Genomic DNA, 21,485 nt, shown 5'->3' on the forward strand with positions numbered 1-21,485 from the left:
CATGACAATCTCCACACGTCATCCTGAGTGGCTGGGACTGCAGTGCATCCTGCTGTGTCTGGCTAATTTTTAATTTTTTTGTGGAGATGGGATGTTGCTCTGTTGCCCAGGCTAGTCCTAGACTTCTGGGCTCAAGCAGTCCTCCCACATTGGTGACCCTCACTGCTGGGATCACAGGGTGAGCCTCATGCCCAGTTGAGAAAGGCTGTTAGACAGTTGAATCAAACCACATATATAAGAGGTTTAAGACTTATTTTCTTTATGTTTTGCTTATGTGCTCATATAAATCTAATTTTGAAAGTTTTCTTTGTGCTTCTTCCTACGTGCCTGATTCGCAGGACCTTATAACCTAATCCTCAGTTGAGTTTTGAATGATTTCTGGTTTGAATTTGACCTGTTTAATTTGGAACATGGCTCACTTTCAAAGGACTCCTATGGATTAACAGAGGGGAGGCTTAGCCCCTAAATCCTTTAGTGTTTCTTTTTCTTGAATCTTGTTTAGTTTACAAACCAAAGTTAACTATAGTATGTCTTTACCATAGTTCATGTTTTCTGATGGAATATGTATTTATGATTGGAATTTAGAAGAATGATGATTTAGAAGATGATTTAGAAGAATGGAACAAACATAGATATATTACAATATATTGAAATCCATATTAGCACAGGTCATGAGAGAATGTGTGTGGGGAATAGAAAAGTCTGGGTCCTGACCTCGCTCCCTGTCAGGTGCTCTGGGGTATCTTGGGCTGGTCTTGCCATTTAGAGTCTGGCACCTGTAGTCCCAGTTACTTGGGAGGCTGAGGCAGGAGGATCATTTCTGTGAGAGGCACTTTGTGAAAGCAGACTTCTGTTCCCACAGGTCTCAGTTCATCCAGAGCATGATGGCCCAGTGTCTGGTAGAACTCTCTGCTAGAAGCACATTTAGGATTACTGTTCAAGGTCGGGATGGCAAAGTGTACATCTTGGTAAGAAATTTCATCCTTTCATACTTTGGTAGCCTAAGAATCCAAGGCCCCAGAAAGTCTTTGTTCTGAGTTTTCTTCATTTTTTTTTCTTACTTTCTCAGGTGTAGAAAATAATTGCTCAGTATTGGATTTATTAATACTAGTTTAATGTGTGAATTAAACTCCCTTAATTTAATAACAAATGATCAAGCACTTGTGTGTTCCAGGGACAGGGATGCAGAGAGGAGGACAGCCCGTCTGTGCTCCTATGTAGCTCACCTCACAAAAGGAGGGTTTTCACTCTCAGTTGTTAAGGGCTTTTCTTGGTCAGAGTGACACCATTCTGTCTGTCCCGCTTTTTTTCTTATTTAATATTCTTGTGTTTAAAATACGTTCTACTCCTCCTGTTGTTTTTACTTGCCTCTGACTCTCCTGTTTGAGAAACAGTGGCAAGTTCTAGAGAAGGGGCTTTGTGGCTGGCAGCACCCCACCACCACCACCACCACCACGTGTATCACAAGGATCTAATGTTAAACGACCTCTACTAAAACAGTGTTCTGCAAAAGTGAATTTGGGTCATTTATTTGGAAATCCAAGAATATGGCCATGTCTATTCTCTGCCTGCACCTGTTTTATCCAACCAGAAAACATATATCAGGCATGTTTTATTTGAAAGTACCCTTGTAGGTGCCTGTAGTAGAACAGAATGCTGCGTGTGAGGCATGGCTCTGCGGCCAGCTGGCCCACATGAATGACCCCGGTTTCTCTACCCCCAGGTGATGTCCGTGGAAAGCTAGGGTGGCTTCTGACTGGCATGGACTCCTCAGGATCAGAGTCTGAAGTTAGTTTTAGTTTTTTTTTCGGACAAGTCTCTCTTTCTGTCACCCCTGCTAGAGTGTGGTGCTGTCATCTCAGCTCGCAGCAGTTTCAAACACCCAGCCTCCAGTGACCCTCCTGCCTCAGCCTCCCGAGTAGCTGGGATGACCGGTGCACCCCAGAATTCCCGTCTAGTCCTTCTGTTTTTTTGTAGAGATGGGGTCTTGCTCTTGCTCAGGGAGTCTGGAACTCCTCAGCTCTGCCTCCCAGAGCGGAGGCACTACAGGTGTGAGCCAGCACACCGGCCCAGTTTTAGTTTTCTCTCATTGTAAAGTTTTCAAATTCAAATCAGAAGTGGAAACTTTTAAAAACTTTCTGACATATACTTAAATTTTAAAAACCCTATATTTTATGGACGTAATACATTCTTGAAACACGTTTGGATGACAGGAAGACGGTAGAGAAGCCGGGGACTCCTGTCTGCCCCTCTCCTGTCCTCACCCGTCAGACACCCCAGAAGTAATCACTGTAGCCTGATGTGTGCTCGGGAACATATTTATCCATATAAAAGTGTATATACATACATTCACAGGTGTTTGTAAAAAAACAAACAAAACAGAACTAGTATCAGGTGATCAGTTTTCTGCAATGTGCTTGCTTCACATAATGTACAACCTGAGGGTCATGTCTGATCACTGTGAATAGCAATCTGACCGTCTAATGATGGGAATCCCACTTTATGGTTGTTATAGACAAGGCTGCAATGCAAATAACTTTTTCCAGGTATTTTAGTACTTCTTTAGAAATAGATCTTCCTGGCCTGGTGCGGCGGCTCACACCTAAAATCCTAGCACTCTGGGAGCCTGAGAAGGGAGGATCCCCTGAGCTCAAGAGTTTGAGACCAGTCTGAGCAAAAGTCAGACCCTGTCTCTACTAAAAATAGAAAAACTAATGGGCATTGCGGCAGGCACCTATAGTCGCAGTTACTTGGGAGGCCGAGGCAGGAGGATCACTTGAGCCCAAGAGTGAGGTTGCTGTGAGCTGTGAAGACGCCACAGCATTCTAGTCAAGGCAACAAAATGAGACCTTGTCTCAAAAAAGAAAAAAAAGAAATGGATCTTTCTCATCTAACATAGTATTACAATTTGTGTATTTTATTTTATCTATTTATTTATTTTTTTAGAGACAGATTCTCACTTTGTCACCCTTAGTGGAGTGCTGTAGCATCACAGCTCATAGCTACCTCCAGCTCTTGGGCTTACGCGATTCTCTTGTCTCAGCCTCCCGAGTAGCTGGGACCACAGGCGCCCACCACAATAACTGGCTATTTTTTGTTGCAGCTTGGCTGAGGCCGGGTTTGAACTTACCACCCTCGGGATATGGGGCCAGCGCCCTACTCTCTGAGCCACAGGCGCCGCCCACAATTTGTGTATTTTAAACTTGTATAATTATCACCTCCGGAAACAGTTGTGCTGGTTCATCTCTTATAGACGCAGGGTGGCTCAGCCTTCCCCACTGCTGAGGTGTTGGCTGCTGATGGCTCGTGGCTGCCTTCCTCTGCAGGGATATGCCCTTGCACGGCAGAACTGCTTTGCCCAGGAAGTTAGCTGTGCCCCACTGTTCCCCTGACTTAACCCTGGGGCACAGAAAGCTCGGGCCTCTTGTCTCTGCGGCACACGCCCTGCGGGGGTCCACCCTGGTCACTCAGCAGAGTCCAGCGCGGCCCGTGAGCTCCTCCCTTCCTCGCCCATCTCCTTCCCTCCTTCCCTCTGAGAGGATCTGTCTGTAAATCCCATGCTCCCAAATCTTAAAGTGTCCTGTCAGGAACATGGGAGTACCCATTTCAAGCCTTCTTTAGAACTGGGTGTCAGCAGGCCTTTTATATTTGCTAATCTGGTGAATGAAAAATGGTGGCACAGAAATGTTATTACTCACTTATTACTAATTATATTGATATTTCATGTATGTTGACTGTATTTCTCCTGTTGATTCTGTTCTGCCTCTGCCTCATTTCTGTTACGCTGTGTTTCCCCCTCCCTGATTTCTAGGCACTCTTGGTATTACGGAGGGTGACGTAATGTAGGAAGTGTTTTCTTCTAGTCGGCTTTTCTTAATGATGACATTAAGAAAATGATGACATCTTTATGATGTCAGTTGCTCTACCAAATGTTGTTCTTTGAAAGGCCTATCCTACTTAAAAATTAAATACGGGATTGCCTGGGTGTTTTCCTGGTATTTTTAGAGGTCATTTTTAGTTTTGATAAGATACAGATAGGGTGGCAACCTCCTTAAACTCGGACTTTCTCTCCATATCTTCAGCTGTGGCTTTTAAACTCAGACAGTTTGGTGATTGAATCTTTGAGAAGTTCCAAATGGATCAAAAAATTCCCCCTGTTGGAAGATGCAGCACAGGCCGATTGCAGCTCCGTGCGGAGCGCTGTCAAGGTCCTCTACCAGCCCTGCGTCAGAGGCAGGAATGCAGAGTGAGTTGGGGTTTGTCTTCTGGTTACAAATGTTATGTCTCAACTTGTTGCCACGCCAGTGTTAAGTTAATGGATTAAATGGTACCATACCACTTCCCTACTTGACGCTTCTAGGTATGATACTGCTAAACGATGCATGGGTTAGTAGAAAAGTTTTGAGATCCACAAAAATCAAGAAATGTAAAATCTGCGTGGCGAGAAACAAATGAAGCCCGCCCAGTAGCATGGAGAAGCCAGGCGAGTTGAAACTTGCGCAGGTGAATCAGAAGGGAGCTGTTGGCTGTGTTTCTTGGAAGTCAAATGATGGACCATAGCACAGTCTGCCTCAGAACTTTTTGTAGTGACCTACGTACACTTTAAACATAGATTGAATTATTACAGATGATTCATATTAATATGCAAAAAGCTCCCATTTGCTGGAAAGAGCCTCTTTTTTGGAGCCTACATACCATCATGTGGCTGCAGCACTAAATCAGGCTTAAGAAACTTGGACTGTTTGCTGATAGGTGCTTTCCAGGCAGGAGGGTGCAGCAGTGAACACAGCACAGTCCCTGCCACAGAGGCAGACCGCACAGGACGCAGAAGTCAGTGCCTGTTGTCCCTTGCTGTGTGTCAAGCAGGCGTCTGAGACCTTCTAGCTTCTGTCCAGCTGACAGCAACCCTGGGAGAGGTCCTATTGTCACTGCCTGTTAAAGGGAGAGCCCTAAGACCAGATCCTGAGACCCTCTAGTGACAGAGGAAGCAAGGTGATGTTGTTTGGAAAGGCAGGATGGGTACAGGCAGTTGTCATTTTGTGCTGAGACGTTAGGAAGCAGTTCTCAGACAAGGTGAAGTTCAAGGGGGAACACTGAAGGAGCACGAGGTGAGCTGTAGCTGAGAGACGACCCACCCACGCGCACGGACGGTGAGAATGCTCACTGGAGGTCGGAGCTCGCGCTGTACTCACAGGCGCAGGGACGGTGAGAAAGCTCACTGGAGGTCTGAGCTCGCCTGTACTCACAGGCGCAGGGACGGCGAGAACTCTCACTGGAGGTCTGAGCTCGCGCTGTACTCACAGGCGCAGGGACGCGAGAAAGCTCACTGGAGGTCTGAGCTCGCGCTGTACTCACAGGCGCAGGGACCGTGAGAACGCTCACTGGAGGTCTGAGCTCGCGCTGTACTCACAGGCGCAGGGACGGCGAGAAAGCTCACTGGAGGTCTGAGCTCGCGCTGTACTCACAGGCGCAGGGACGGCGAGAAAGCTCACTGGAGGTCGGAGCTCGCGCTGTACTCACAGGCGCAGGGACGGCGAGAAAGCTCACTGGAGGTCGGAGCTCGCGCTGTACTCACAGGCGCAGGGACGGCGAGAAAGCTCACTGGAGGTCGGAGCTCGCGCTGTACTCACAGGCGCAGGGACGGCGAGAAAGCTCACTGGAGGTCGGAGCTCGCCTGTACTCACAGGCGCAGGGACGGCGAGAAAGCTCACTGGAGGTCGGAGCTCGCGCTGTACTCACAGGCGCAGGGACCGTGAGAAAGCTCACTGGAGGTCTGAGCTCGCCTGTACTCACAGGCGCAGGGACGGCGAGAAAGCTCACTGGAGGTCGGAGCTCGCGCTGTACTCACAGGCGCAGGGACGGTGAGAACGCTCACTGGAGGTCGGAGCTCGCGCTGTACTCACAGGCGCAGGGATGGCGAGAAAGCTCACTGGAGGTCTGAGCTCGCCTGTACTCACAGGCGCAGGGACGGCGAGAAAGCTCACTGGAGGTCGGAGCTCGCGCTGTACTCACAGGCGCAGGGACGGTGAGAACGCTCACTGGAGGTCGGAGCTCGCGCTGTACTCACAGGCGCAGGGACGGCGAGAAAGCTCACTGGAGGTCTGAGCTCGCGCTGTACTCACAGGCGCAGGGACGGCGAGAAAGCTCACTGGAGGTCGGAGCTCGCGCTGTACTCACAGGCGCAGGGACGGCGAGAAAGCTCACTGGAGGTCGGAGCTCGCGCTGTACTCACAGGCGCAGGGACGGCGAGAAAGCTCACTGGAGGTCGGAGCTCGCGCTGTACTCACAGGCGCAGGGACGGCGAGAAAGCTCACTGGAGGTCTGAGCTCGCGCTGTACTCACAGGCGCAGGGACGGCGAGAACGCTCACTGGAGGTCGGAGCTCGCGCTGTACTCACAGGCGCAGGGACGGCGAGAAAGCTCACTGGAGGTCTGAGCTCGCGCTGTACTCACAGGCGCAGGGACGCGAGAAAGCTCACTGGAGGTCCGAGCTCGCGCTGTACTCACAGGCGCAGGGACGGCGAGAAAGCTCACTGGAGGTCGGAGCTCGCGCTGTACTCACAGGCGCAGGGACGGCGAGAAAGCTCACTGGAGGTCGGAGCTCGCGCTGTACTCACAGGCGCAGGGACGGCGAGAAAGCTCACTGGAGGTCTGAGCTCGCGCTGTACTCACAGGCGCAGGGACGCGAGAAAGCTCACTGGAGGTCGGAGCTCGCGCTGTACTCACAGGCGCAGGGACCGTGAGAAAGCTCACTGGAGGTCGGAGCTCGCGCTGTACTCACAGGCGCAGGGACGCGAGAAAGCTCACTGGAGGTCTGAGCTCACGCTGTACTCACAGGCGCAGGGACGGCGAGAAAGCTCACTGGAGGTCTGAGCTCGCGCTGTACTCACAGGCGCAGGGACCGTGAGAAAGCTCACTGGAGGTCGGAGCTCGCGCTGTACTCACAGGCGCAGGGACGCGAGAAAGCTCACTGGAGGTCTGAGCTCGCGCTGTACTCACAGGCGCAGGGACGGCGAGAAAGCTCACTGGAGGTCGGAGCTCGCGCTGTACTCACAGGCGCAGGGACCGTGAGAAAGCTCACTGGAGGTCGGAGCTCGCGCTGTACTCACAGGCGCAGGGACGCGAGAAAGCTCACTGGAGGTCTGAGCTCGCACTATACTCACAGGCGCAGGGACGGCGAGAACGCTCACTGGAGGTCTGAGCTCACGCTGTACTCACAGGCGCAGGGACCGTGAGAAAGCTCACTGGAGGTCTGAGCTCGTGCTGTACTCACAGGCGCAGGGACCGTGAGAAAGCTCACTGGAGGTCGGAGCTCGCGCTGTACTCACAGGCGCAGGGACGGCGAGAACGCTCACTGGAGGTCTGAGCTCGCGCTGTACTCACAGGCGCAGGGACGGCGAGAAAGCTCACTGGAGGACTGAGCTCGTGCTGTACTCACAGGCGCAGGGACGGTGAGAACGCTCACTGGAGGTCGGAGCTCGCGCTGTACTCACAGGTGCAGGGATGATGAGAACGCTCACTGGAGGTCTGAGCTCGCGCTGTACTCACAGGTGCAGGGACGGTGAGAACGCTCACTGGAGGTCGGAGCTCGCGCTGTACTCACAGGTGCAGGGACGGTGAGAACGCTCACTGGAGGTCGGAGCTCGCGCTGTACTCACAGGTGCAGGGACGGTGAGAACGCTCACTGGAGGTCTGAGCTCGCGCTGTACTCACAGGCGCAGGGACGGTGAGAACGCTCACTGGAGGTCTGAGCTTGCGCTGTACTCACAGGCACAGGCCAGCAGTTTGTACCAAGAACAGAAAGATCCCAGGCTTGTACTGGGAAGTAGTTAGAATATTTAAAATATTACTGCTTTTCTTTTAAAAAAATTATGCAAGCTGTATAAATCATAAAATATGTGAACAGTAAGGAACATAGATGAAGTCATAATCAAAGTTTTCCATTATGCTCCTCTTAAGAAGTAAGAAGTTGTGTATTTTTCCATTCCTTTTCCCATTCATTTTATATCTTAACATAATTAGAATGACATTTGTGTATTTTTTACACTTAAAAGACTTTGTTTTGGAGTTGTTTTCCATGTCTGTGCTTGATATTTTATGAAATGGAGGTTCTGTAAATTATTTAGCCTTTTTTCCATTGATAGATGTTTGGTTATTACCTTTTTACTATTATAACTAGTAATGTATTACGTGCACTGTTATATATTTGTTTTGTGATTTTATGTAAATGTTTTTATAAGAGGGATTTCTAGAGGTGCAATTGTTTAGTCAAAGGGTAAGGGCATTTGAATTTTGATGGATAATATCAGATTGTCTTGTAAAGTCTGTGTGAATGTGTACTGCGTCTGACAGGAACGTAGTGCCGTGTCCTTGCGCTCTCACCCACCTGCCGTTTGGATTTCTGCCTGTCTGATGCCAGTCGACAGGAAGCGTGTTCCTTCCGCCACCCTATGTTTCACACCATCCGGTAGCAGGCTCTTGTTGTACGCTGCTGAGGCTTTCCTGAAGGTTTCTTCTTCTGATGTCCTTAGTCCACGGTCAGTTTTAAACTTCGTTGGTTGTATTCCCTGTTGGTGTGTGTGTGTGTGTGCTTGTGTTTACCTTCATAGACAGTGCTTAGATTTACACAGTCGTTTGTTAAAACCCTTTATATTCATCTTTTCTGTTTATTTGAAGTGTGGGTCACCGTGAAAACTGTTAAATTTTACGTGTGATATGGAAGTGATGTTCTTCTGGCTTTGGTGTCTGTATTTGCATTAGATATTTTGAATCTCTGTTATTAAAGCATGCAGGTGTGTGGCACAACCACTTGACTTTCATATTTCATCAATAGGAGATTTTGTTCTTCTGTTTGATGCTATTTTTCCTTTCATTCTACTTTGCCTGATGTTAATGTTGCTATATTTACTTTTTTAAAAATGGTTGATTTGTTGTGTCTTTTGTATTTTCATCTGCCTGTGTCATTGTCTCTTAGTTGTGGATCTTGTTAATACACACCTGTAGATTGCATGTAGCTGGGTATTTAAACTCCAGTATGAGAGTCTCTCTGTTTTAATAGTGAGTTTAATTCGTGTTTATTGTGATTACCGATGTGGTGGGACGTAGTTGGCTGTCTTTTAGGTTGGTTGCCTTGTCTGTGTCATTTCTACCTTTGATGATTGGGAAGTAAAAAATGTCTATTTCAAAGTGATTTTATGTGGTTAACCTTAAAACTTTGATGCACATTTAAACTATCCTTTTAGTTCCTTTTTAAAACTATCACTATCTAGCTGTAATTAGCATCCATACTCTTCAGGAGAGGAAGGAGAGACGTAGGGTTTGGCGTTGCTCCTCCCCTCCCACCTTGCCCGCGTGGAGACCCTCTGTGGTTCTCACCGTGGGGTTGCTTCCTCTTACAGAAGCATCAAGGCGAAGCCTCTGACTCTCAGCTGTTTGAGTGAGAGTGAAAACACTCTCACCATGAGTGTTTTCATATTTTTATTATATAAGCATTTTCTTAGAAACGCAGTATATAAGTAGTATTGATACCGGAATTTCAGGTTCTTGGTCTTGGTGATTTGAAGAATAAATCCACGGACCACAGATCAGTGGTAAGATAGATTTTATTTACAGAAAAGAATATGAAAACACTAAAGCTCCCAGAGACAAAACCCAAGTCAGGGAGAAAAGCTCTCTCAGTCTCTCTCCCCATCTCTCTCCATCTAACGGTATATATAGGTGCACCAGTTCCTTGGCCAGGAAATGAGTGGACACAGTCCTTTCCGCTGGGGCAAGGTGAATGAATGTATGAATGAATGGACACAGTCCCTTCCGCTGGCGGGGGGGGGGGGGGGGGGGGTGCATGAATGTATGAATGAATGGACACAGTCCCTTCCTCTGGGGCAAGGTGAATGTATGAATGAATGGACACAGTCCCTTCCGCTGGGGGGGGGAGGTGCATGAATGTATGAATGAATGGACACCGTCCCTTCCTCTGGGGCAAGGTGAATGAATGGACACAGTCCCTTCCTCTGGGGCAAGGTGAATGTATGAATGAATGGACACAGTCCCTTCCGCTGGGGGGGGGAGGTGCATGAATGTATGAATGAATGGACACCGTCCCTTCCTCTGGGGCAAGGTGAATGAATGGACACAGTCCCTTCCGCTGGGGCAAGGTGAATGAATGTATTAATGAATGGACACAGTCCTTCCTCTGGGGCGAGGTGAATGAATGTATTAATGAATGGACACAGTCCCTTCCGCTGGGGCGAGGTAAATCAGTGTATTAATGAATGGACACAGTCCCTTCCTCTGGGGCGAGGTGAACGAATGTGTTAATGAATGGACACAGTCCCTTCCTCTGGGGCGAGGTGAACGAATGTATTAATGAATGGACACAGTCCCTTCTGCTGGGGTGAGGTGAATCAGTGTATTAATGAATGGACACAGTCCCTTCCGCTGGGGTGAGGTGAATGAATATATTAATGAATGGACACAGTCTCTGCCGCTGGGGCAGGGGAATGAATGTATTAATGAATGGACACAGTCCCTTCCGCTGGGGCCAGGGGAATGAAGGTATTAATGAATGGACACAGTCCATTCACGGAATTGAGGCCTAGGAAACTTACATGAAATTGACCTAGGCCTAGGAAATGGGGGTTCTGTTTTCAGTCATACGTGTAAAGGGAAGGAGACACCCGCGCCAGTGTCTCCTCACCAGTTGTTCTGCCTTTGGTGGGGGTGGGAGCCCCCCCTTGTTTACCCTCCAGCCCGCTGGTTCCTCTGCCTGCTGCCCCAGCATCAAAACGGCAAAGGCGGAGGCGGCAGGTCCTCTAGCTCATCTTGGCTGAGCTGGCTGGGGGCCACCACGCCACCTGTCCTGTATCAGTATTACACAAAGTACCCTATCTTTTTGCAATTGGTTTTTTCACTCAATGTTCTGATTCACTTTTTAATTTAATGAGGTAAATCTTTTTATAGTTCTTTTAACCTGGACTGTAGTCAATCATTAAATATCTGAAATGTCTTATACCTGTTCTGTCCCTGAAAGCCTTTCGGATTTTCTCTTTATCTTTGGTTTTCTAAGATTTCATACAGACGTGTCTAAATACGTGCTCACTCAAAAAAAGTTTTTTGTCATAATCCATTTCTGTTTTATAGATACAATATTCTCTCAGTCTGTGTTTATCCTTAAAGTCTTCTGTTTTCTCTATTAACTTTTTTTCCCCTTGAGTGTCGGTCTTCCTTTTTTTGAATAGAGAGGTTGAGTTTGGTACTTCCCTTTATGGTAATGCTTTTCCCAAATGTTTGATTATTTCCTTAGAGTTCCTGCCCTGGGATGTAAATTCCAAAAGAGTCAGGACCATGTCTGCCTTGCTTAGCTGGAGAAGTACTTGTAAAAATGCTCGAGATACACAGTTCATCACTGTGCGGGCAGGCGTGATTTCTGCTTATCTGTGTGTGTGATAATGCTGCGTGTCTGTTGGCAGCTCAGGTTCTTGTTAACACAACCAGCTTTACGAGCTGTTGAGAGAGAACTCCAACATCACCCTTCTGGAGATTCCAGTCTGTCTGTGATAACTTTTGGGTATTAAGAGAAAGAATATAGTTGTAGATTCTGTTGCAGTGATGAATCTTGCACACATTATGTGTAGGGTGTTTATTTTACACCACCTTTTTTGAGGAGTGTTCCTAAGAGTTGATGCCTGCCCCACTGTTTCTCCTGTTCTTAACAGATCCCTGTGACTGCTGGGCTCTGCTGTGTGTGATCTGTAGACTCCTTTTTTATTTAAACCCAGTTGTCTTTAGGACAGTGGTTCCCAATCTTCCTAATGCCGTGACCCTTTAATACATTTCCTCATGTTGTGGTGACCCCCAGCCATAAAATTATTTTCATTGCTACTTCATAACTGTAATTTTGCTACTGTTAAGAATTGTAATGTAAATACCTGATATGCAGGAGACCCCCAAAGGGGTCGCGACCTGCAGGGTGAGAACCGCTGCTGCTTTAGGACACGTTGACATCTCATGAAGGAGTTTGATTATTCTGGTTCGCCTGCTGTGTACACCCACCTCTGCTGTGTGTCCCCTCCTGCCGCTGGTCCACTTTGGGTCCCCGAGGTAGGAAACGTGTGGTTTATTTACTTTTTTCTTTTAAGGATAGTAGTATCTTTCTTTTGGGGCATGACTGAACTAACTGTAGACTCCCTGGCATATTTTTGCACATGGGTTGGTGTTTTCACTATTTTCGTCCCACTGGCTGGAATGTTTTCCTGGTGGAGCGTGGCTTGCCAGGCGGTGGTCTAAAACAGGAAGAGAGCAGAGAAACTCCAGTTTCACTTCCTTGAGCACACACACACACGAAAGTGGCATGCAATATTTTTAGAATGTTATTTCTTTCTAGCAGTTGACACACATCTCTCCCAGCGTTTTTAAGTGTGTTGTTTTTCATCGACAACCCCTCCCGCCCCGGCTCCCTCCAGCACTCCCCACATTGCCAAGTGGTTTTTGTAATGCTCTACATTTTATATTATATAAAATGTTAATAATTACCCTATATCTCAAAATCTGTGGTTTTTTTGTATCAACATTTAGATGCTAAATATGAACTTTTGGACTTTGGACGCTATATTAACTTCTGTCGTCTAATTCAACCAATTCATCAGTTCATCTGTGGCCTCATATTCTCCAGGCTGGGAATAGTTTAACCTCAGAGGAGACGTTGGGCACTATCAGGAGACGTTTTTGGTTGTTACGACTTGGGAATCTACTGGCAGCTGGTAAATAGGGAAACCTTCAAACTTCCAAATGGCACAGGAAAGCCCCTCACAGTAAGATGTCGTCAGCCCAGATGCCGATGGTGTCAGGGTTGAGGATTCAACTCTGCTTTCTTAAATCAAGCTGTGTCTGCCTTCTCCCTCCCTGGGTACAGCCTACAGTTTTCTTGAGATCGTATTTAGCCCAGCAAATAAGAGAAATTTTACTATGGCATGAGCCAAATTCCTGTAATCCCACATGGTAGCTTTGTTAGGATATACAGAATAAGCAGCAAATATAAATGTTTAGTATTATACTTCTTTCTTTTCTATAAGGGAAGCATGGAGAACAGATTTGTCTTTATTATATAGTGATAAAGAATTTCATAAGCATCAAGTTGCTTGTTTTTGTATTTTTAAGAAAAAAGAACTTAGGAGAATGTAATCATTAAGTGTAAATAAGGTTTTCTGTTGTTCAAGATAAATTGAATTCTCTTCACTGTTCCAGCTACGTGAGTCCTGGAATTGGTAGTGGGTTCTTCCCTCCTTTTTGAAAGGGTAAAATATCTGATTTAAGAAAGTAAAGAATTTGAGCTGAGAACTATTCTATATTCTACTATTAACAGCAGTGTTTTCTTGCAAAATATATTGAGGGAGAAATATCAGTGAAATGTGTATTCGTCCCTATTTTAGTAGGGGCTAGAGACTAAATTTTATAAACTAATTTGGTCTCTTTCTTTGGCTACATATTGGTGAATATTGCTTTTAAAATAGATGTTTTTCTGCTTAAAATGTTCATTATTGGTTTTTTTCCCAATGAAATAAAAAACATATAAACCATACCCATATAATTTTCATATACATGAAATAATATTAATAGTTTTATTAATAAAGTAGTGTCCTTATCTTTTTTTCCCCCTCCTTTATTTCAGCAGGAAAATTGAAACCCTGCTTAATGTTTTTATTGTGGTTTAAAAAAGAAAAAAAAGAAACCGGCTCGGTACCCATAGCACAGTGGTTATGGCACCAGCCACATACACCACGGCTGGCAGGTTTGAGCCCAGCCTGGGCCAGCTAAACAACAGTGACAACTGCAACAAAAAAATAGGTGGGCATTGTGGCACCTGTAGCAGCTACTCTGGAGGCTGAGGCAAGAGAATCGCTTGAGCCCAAGAGTTAGAGGTTGCTGTGAACTATGGCGCCACAGCACTTTACTGAGGGCAACATAGTGGGACTCAGTCTCAAAAAACAAACAAACAAACAACAACAACAAAAAAATACCTTGGGCTCCGACCACATATACCAAGGCTGGTGGGTTCGAACCCGGCCAGGCCTGCCAAATAGTAATGACAACCACAACATAAAAATAGCTGGCCATTGTGGTTGGTGCCTATAGTCCCTGCTACTCAGGAGACTGAAGCAAGAGAATCGCTTAAGCCCAAGAGTGTGAGGTTGCTGTGAGCTATGACGTCTCAGCACTCTACCGAGGGCGACATAAGGACACTCTGTCTCAAAAAAAAAAAAAAAAAACCCTTCAAAATTTGCCATCTTGATCTTTTGAAGTGTACAGAAGTGTTATGTATATTGGCACTGTTGTGAAATTCAGTGTGGTGATCTCTTGTGAAGCAAGTCATCCTGCAACCCTGAAACCCCTGGCTGTCCCACAGCAGCCTGCTTCCCCCTGCCTGGCCCTCCTCGCCACCATTCTGGTTTCTGTCTCTGTGAGTTTGCTGTATGATCGTCAGCAGAGCTGCCCCGGCAGAATACCACAAGCCAGTGCCTGAAACAAGACCTTCATTTCCTCGCCGTCCTGGAGGCTGAAGTCCAGGTCTGGGTGGCTCTCTGGTGAAGTCTCTCCTCACACGGCCTGTCCTCCTGCTCTCTGGTGAGGTCTCTCCTCACACGGCCTGTCCTCTTGCTCTCTGGTAAGGTCTCTCCTCACACGGCCTGTCCTCTTGCTCATGTGGAAGGATGTAGGGAGATGTCCTGTGTCTCTTTCTTCTCTGACATGGATAACGGTCCTGCCAGGTCAGGACTTACGGCTTCCTTTAATCATTATGTGACCTCCTTAAAGGCCCGTCTCCAAATACAGGCACCTTGGGGTTGGGGCTTTGACATATGGATGTTGAGGGGACACAGTTCCATCCGTAGTAATGACTACCCTTAGGTACCTGTGTCTGCCTCTGGTGGGCAGCGTATTTCACTTGGCATCGTGTCCTTGAGGGCCAGCCCTGCTCGTCTGAAGCAGGATTCCGTCCTGTGCATGCACCTGTTGAGTTTTGTCTGTCTTCCCACGGTGGACATTTGAGTTGCTGCCTGCTATGCGCAGTGCTGCCGTGAACGCTGGTTCCAAATATCTCCTTGAGACCCTGTTTTCAGTTCTGGAAATACCTCTAGAAGTGGGATTGCTGCATCATGAATGGCAATTTCATTTTCAATTTTTTGAGGAAACACCACACTGTTTTCTGTCGAGCTTTATGACCCAGCCAGCACACAGCGCAGGCAGTCCAGTTTCCCCATGTCCTGTAACACTTACTAGTTTCTGTTTCTTAAACAGCAGCCTTTCTCATGGGTGTGGGGTGATATGATTGTGGCCTTGATTTGCATTTTTCTGATGATTTACGATGGGAATTTTTTCATATGCTTGCAGGTCATTTGCATAGTATCTTTGGAGAAATGTCTGTTTCAATTCTTTTCTCATTTTTAATTGGAGCCTTTTGTTTTTTGTTGTGCTGAGTTGTAGGTATGCTTTATACATTCTGGATATTAATCCATTATCAGATATATGATTTGCAAATATTGTCTCCTATTCTGTAGATTGCCTTTCACTATGTTAGCTAGATATTTTGATACACAAAAGTTTTTAGATTTGATATAGTCCCGTTTGTCTGTTTTTGCTTTTGCTGCCTGTGCTTTTTAGTGTTATATCTAGGAAATCATTGCCAAACTCTGCTTAATTTTGATATTCTGCACCTGATGAGGCAGGGGATATCATTGCCCGAAATATTTTTAGAGATAAAATTAGGGAGTTTTTAGGAGAGTAAGAAGAATTTGTTCTTTTGGTTGATAAAAATATAAACAAAGCAGAGGTTAACTGTGGCACTTTTATATCCAGCAAAGTAACTAAGACCTATTATTTAGTGATTATATAACCTGTTAAGATGCTTTGAGTTAACTTGTTTGATAGCGGGTGAATGTGACGGTAGAACAGTGAGTGAACAGTGAGTGAGGGAAGGCGCTGTCAGAGCTCTTTAAAGAGCACTTTATTGGAGCTCTGGTGGGGGTCGGGGCAGTGCGGGCAGTGCATCCAGCCGGCGCGTTTACTTTGCAGAGTGTGATATACACTTCCCTTCAAATATGAATGTTCACTCCTAAATTAAATTTTACAAGTGGAGAAACTGAGGACCAAGAGAAATAACTTACGTCTGTCAGTTTGTTAGCGACAGAGCCAGGATGAGAGTCAGGTCATCCTGATTTCAAGTTCGATGCTTTTCTATTCTGTCACGCTCTCACCAGCAAACTTCAGGAGATCTGAAAATGCTCAAGAAACCCTACTGGTAGTTTAGAATGTGGCGGCACTGTGATCAATCCCCAGAATATGTAGCACACTGTATGGTGTGGTCACTGAATACTTCTGTCTCTTGACATGTAACATCAGTAGCAAAAACTTCAGATTTACAGTATGTTTATACCTGATGTTATAGATCAGAATTTAAGGGTACAAGTGTGATTTTTCTTGAGAAGTCGAATGCCATAGCTTCTTAGAACAGAAATACATTGAATGGAAATTAATCTAAAAGTATGGGAGAGTAGCCAGGTGTTGTGGGGATCATAGGGCGTCTTTGGAAAGTATTTTGCATGTATTTGTCCGCTAGCACTATGTTGTTGCCCAGACTTACCCATGTAGAGGCCAGTCTTCATTAGGGAAATTCAGCACATACTTCTTTCGTTTGTAATTGGGAAATCCTCCCTCTGGACTTGTGCACATGTCTCCTGCTGCCTGGCAACGTTTCAGTCGCACAGACCTGCACACGTGATCAAGGTTCCACAAGACCATGTTACTGTGTTTTTACTGTGCCTTTTCTGTGCTTAGCTATGTCCAGAGACAGAAATACTTAGCTTTGTGTCAGAGAGGCCCACAGTGTCCATCACAGTGACAGGCTGTACGGGTTTATAGATAGGAGCAGCGGCCACGCCACGTGCCTAGGGGCGCAGCAGGCCCGTCCGTCTGGCTTTGTGTGAGTGCAGCCAGGATGTTTGCACAAAGACCGGATCACCTAAGGACGAGTTTCTCAGAATGTGTCACTGGCGTTAAGTGACACACTGTACAGTGGCCTACGCAAAAATTATTTTGAGATCCCTATGGACCCATTTGTAGCCATTAAAGAAGAGACAGGCATTACGACCTCGGCATGTGAGTGAGCTTCTCCCTAGTGATTCCAGCTTCCTTATGAAAAGCAGTTCATCCCTTGAGATTGCTTCATTGGGGAGAATCTGGCTGTCCTCTTGATGAGAGTGTGCGAGGCAGGTGCACGTTGTGTTTGGGACCTGGAGGGTCAGAGTGGGAGGCACGCATGTGAGGGGTTGTTGCCTCACTCTGCCGTGTTTTCTGATCTTTTGTGAGGTGTTTTTATGAGTCAAACCTGAAGTAGTTGTGTTAACCTTTCGTATCAGAAAGGTTTGGTTTTGTGTTTGTCTTTTCTTTTTTCAATCACCCTGTATTGTGCTAGGTCTTATGATTCCAAAGCAGGAAGTCTTTGTTTTCCTGCTTTTGACTCAGAGTCAAGTTAAGTCAACAGGTAAATATACCCCAGGAATTATTCAAAAGACCAAAATCTATATAAATGCTAATGTCTTCATTTGTTTCTGTTGCTATTAAAAAAATAGCTGAGACTAGGTAATTTATAAACAACAGAAACTATTTCTCCCAGTTCTGGAGGGCGGAAAGTCCAAGGTCCAAGTCACAGCAGGCTCAGTGCCTGGTGAGGGCCTGTTCTCTGCTTCCAAGGTGTGTCCTAATGTGATAGAGGGGTGGACGGACAAAGGCAAAGGCCCAGCTAGTGCCCTGAGACAGGTGCACATTTCATCCAGGAGGGCAGAGCCATCACGGCCTCATCATCTCCTAGAGGCCCCAGCTCTTAATACTGTTGCTCTGGGAATTAAGTTTTTTTTTTTTTTTTTTTGTGGTTTTTGGCCGGGGCTGGGTTTGAACCCGCCACCTCCGGCATATGGGACCAGCACCCTACTCCTTGAGTCACAGGCGCCGCCCAGGGAATTAAGTTTTTTTGTGGTTTTTGGCTGGGGCTAGGTTTGAACCCACCACCTCCGGCATATGGGACTGGCACCCTACTCCTTGAGTCACAGGCGCCGCCCAGGGAATTAAGTTTTTTTGTGGTTTTTGGCTGGGGCTAGGTTTGAACCCACCACCTCTGGCATATGGGACTGGCACCCTACTCCTTGAGCCACAGGCGCCGCCCTGGGAATTAAGTTTTAACCTGAGTTTTGGAAGGGATGCAAACATTCAACTCTTGGCATCCTAGCAACAGATTTTCATGGAGAATGGTAGTTATTAGTTGAACTAACGAAAATAGAAAAGGTAGGAGGTCCTGCCCTCCACTGTGCTCCACAGTGTGTGCTCGTACGGTGGCCACTAGGGAGCTCCACCTGGCCACACAATCAGAGGGCAGACGTCCGTCCATACCTCTACTTACCTGCTCCAAATATTAGTCTTTACTTAGGATGTTTTTTAGTCAAAAGTATTTTTTGTGATACACATTTCACTAGATGTGCTTGAATCCACTGGGTAGCAGCAAAATCATGACTTACAAAAGCAGCCAAATTGAGCTTCTACTTATTAGAATGCTCTTCCTTTTATTGGAAGGAGTCGGCCGCCCAGAAACTCCCATCCTGAGCTATCAAGAACTCAGCTGCTGACTTTTGAACATCATAGCTCTTCAGGTACTAAGGTGACCTGCATGTTCTCCTGGGCTCTCTTCCCCAGGCCTGGCACCCCCGGGGGTGCTCTGCAGCTTCCCTTTCCTCCAAGTCTCCTGTGGTGCCTTCGCTTTCCTGTAGCCATCTGGACTGCTCATAGCACTTGGCCCAGCATCCTCTCAGCTTTGTGTGGACAGGCCGACCTGGGGAGGAGCTAGAGGTAGGATGCAGGGCTGTTGTGGGCAATTCAGATGGGACTTGAAGAGGCATCTTTGATGGAACTAGACAGAAGAGGCAGCATTTCAAAGACCCATAAAATTTTGGACCTTAAACAGAAAAGTGCTTACCCTCAGCTGCTGAAGCTGTTCATTCATTCAACAAGCACTTACAAGAGCCTTGCTTCTGAAGCAGGTGTTAGGGATGGAATGCTGAGCCCTGGACCCTGATGCCTCATGTTATAGACCTCACTATGGTCTAGAACAGTGGTTCTCAACCATGACCCACAGGAACTGTATTAAGGGCTGGGTATTGGAAAGGTTGAGAACCACTGGTCTAGTGGGAAACACAGATAAATGCTAAACTAAAACTTGATGAAGGGGCACCTGGTACCTGGAGAACAGATCACAGGAACAGCAACTGGGCTGTTGCTGTTCAACTGGGCTGGGTCGAGACAGGGTTCTGCAGAGAATTGGGGCTTGACTTCTGTCTGAAGGGTGAGGAGTTAGCTGTGGAGAGTGTCTCGGCAAGGGGAAGAGCAGCAAAAAGGATCTAGGTGGGAGTGGGAGACAGCTGGGTGCACACGGGGACATCAGAAGGCCAGAGTGGTCGTGCTGAAGAGAAAGAGAGACAGGGAAAGGCAGAGAGGAGGCAGGCGGGTCCTTGGTGGGACTTGCCAGGATTCTGTCTTTGTCCTCAGGAACAGCAAGAAGCTGGTGATGGTTTTTTTTTTTTTTTTTTTTTTTTTTGTAGAGACAGAGTCTCACTGTACCGCCCTCGGGTAGAGTGCCGTGGCGACACACAGCTCACAGCAACCTCTAACTCTTGGGCTTACACAATTCTCTTGCCTCAGCCTCCCGAGCAACTGGGACTACAGGCGCCCGCCACAACGCCCGGCTATTTTTTTGTTGCAGTTTGGCCGGGGCTGGGCTTGAACCTGCAACCCTCAGCATATGGGGCCAGCGCCTTACCAACTGAGCCACAGGCGCCGCCCCTGGTGATGGTTTTATCTAGCGAGAAGGGTGAGATTTGTGCTTCAGAAAGATTGTTCTAGCAGCTGACTAGAGAGATTTGTGCTTCAGAAGATTATTCTGGCAACTGACTAGAGATAGGAAACTACTGCAGCAGCTTCAGAGAAATGACTACAGCGTGGACCTGGGCAGTGGCAGCTGAGGGAGATGTGGGAGATGCGGGTAACACTGCAGGGCTTGGCCGTAGATTGGATTTGGGGAATGAACCATTCTTTACAGAGTTTGAATAGCACTAGAAGAAGATCAAATTTGGGGAGAAGATGATGAAATTCAGTTCTGTGCCTGTTGAGGTTGAGTCATTCAAGAGGAAGCAACAGGTGGGTAGTTAATTGCAGACCCGGTGAACTGCCTGGCTGGTCTGTCTCTACATTTGCGAATCATCTGCACGTGGGCCAGGAGGTTTTTAGGGGAAGAGAGACCGGAAGACTGAGGGATGAAGAACCCTTGTTCATGGGATAGGGAGGACAGAAGAGTGGCTGGAAGGTGAGAGAGAGAGAGCAGATGTTTGCAGAAACTAAGAGAAGAGAATGTGTAGGGAAGAGGAAGGGCCACACGCTGCTGGGAAGTCAGTAAGGGGCTGGCTATAAATGTGCCTTGGACTTAGATGGTGAAGCCACTGGTGGCTTTAGAGGGGACTGTCTTGCCGGTGCCTGGGCTGGAAGCTGAGTGGAGGGGTGAGTGGTGCGTGAGAGGCGGTGCGGGTGGAGGGGCGAGCAGTGCGTGAGAGGCTGTATGACAGAGACCATGTGGACAGTTGTGTCCAGAGCGTGGCTGTGAAGGGCAGAGAGATAGGAGTGGGGTAGGGCTGACTGACAGGTGGGGTTTGACCCCGGAGTGTATTTAAAGAAGGGATGGACTAGTGAGATGAGATTCTAGGACAATCTGGGGAAGCTGGAGTGAGGGGACACTGAAAGTTCTGATGAGATACACGGACATCAAGAAGTATGAAATTGTTCTGATTACCATATTTCTCAAAATAATCACCATGATATTCCATGCCCTTTAAACCATTTTTAAAATCATTCTTTTCACTCATTTTCTTCGAGTTCTGTGAGCTCACTTCGTACATGTGAGCAGCTTCTTCAGATTGGAGAAACTTGTTCCATGCATGTGATTTTTGACTGTGGGGAACAGGATATAATTGCAAAGGGCCAGGTCAGGTTGGGCAGTGGGTGAATCCTAATAACCTCTGTAGATCCAGGAACCAAGTGATGATGTTGGCGGATGCACTGTCACGGTGTAGGGTGGTACCCACAGTCCCGTCCTTGGTCACCATCTTAGTGGGCACTGCTGTGTGCCACTGAGCAGTGATGGTCCTTCGTTCTTCCGGAGGAGCAGACATAACTGCTTTTGGGGAAGAACGTTGGCACCATTCTCTCTCTGACATGGTGAGGTGCTTCTTGTTCATTGCTGGATTTTCATGGGGAACTGTCTGCTGTCGCCTGACGCTTGTTCTCTGGATCTAATTGGTAAACCCGGGTTTCATCACCAATAACGTGTCAGAATTGGGTCTAGATGGGCCTCCGCCGGTCTGACCAGTGTTCTTCCCATCATCACGGATGAACTTCTCA

At 47.1% G+C, this 21,485-nt stretch overlaps 1 protein-coding gene across 3 annotated transcripts in view; it reads left to right on the forward strand.

Moving 5' to 3' along the window:
• The window catches only part of UBE3D (ubiquitin protein ligase E3D), a 167,143-nt gene that overhangs the window by 34,154 nt on the left and 111,504 nt on the right, over nucleotides 1-21,485 (forward strand). For 2 of the 3 annotated variants that reach the window (XM_053602955.1, XM_053602956.1), the window contains 2 exons: nucleotides 863-968; nucleotides 4,083-4,246. In XM_053602955.1, coding sequence (XP_053458930.1) covers nucleotides 863-968; nucleotides 4,083-4,246 — 270 coding nt within the window. The remainder of the gene's footprint in view (nucleotides 1-862; nucleotides 969-4,082; nucleotides 4,247-21,485) is intronic. The other variant, XR_008382526.1, reaches the window with a different exon arrangement.

The sequence above is a fragment of the Nycticebus coucang genome, chromosome 9 (genome assembly GCF_027406575.1).
Source record: "Nycticebus coucang isolate mNycCou1 chromosome 9, mNycCou1.pri, whole genome shotgun sequence".
Classification (NCBI taxonomy): Eukaryota; Metazoa; Chordata; class Mammalia; order Primates; family Lorisidae; genus Nycticebus; species Nycticebus coucang.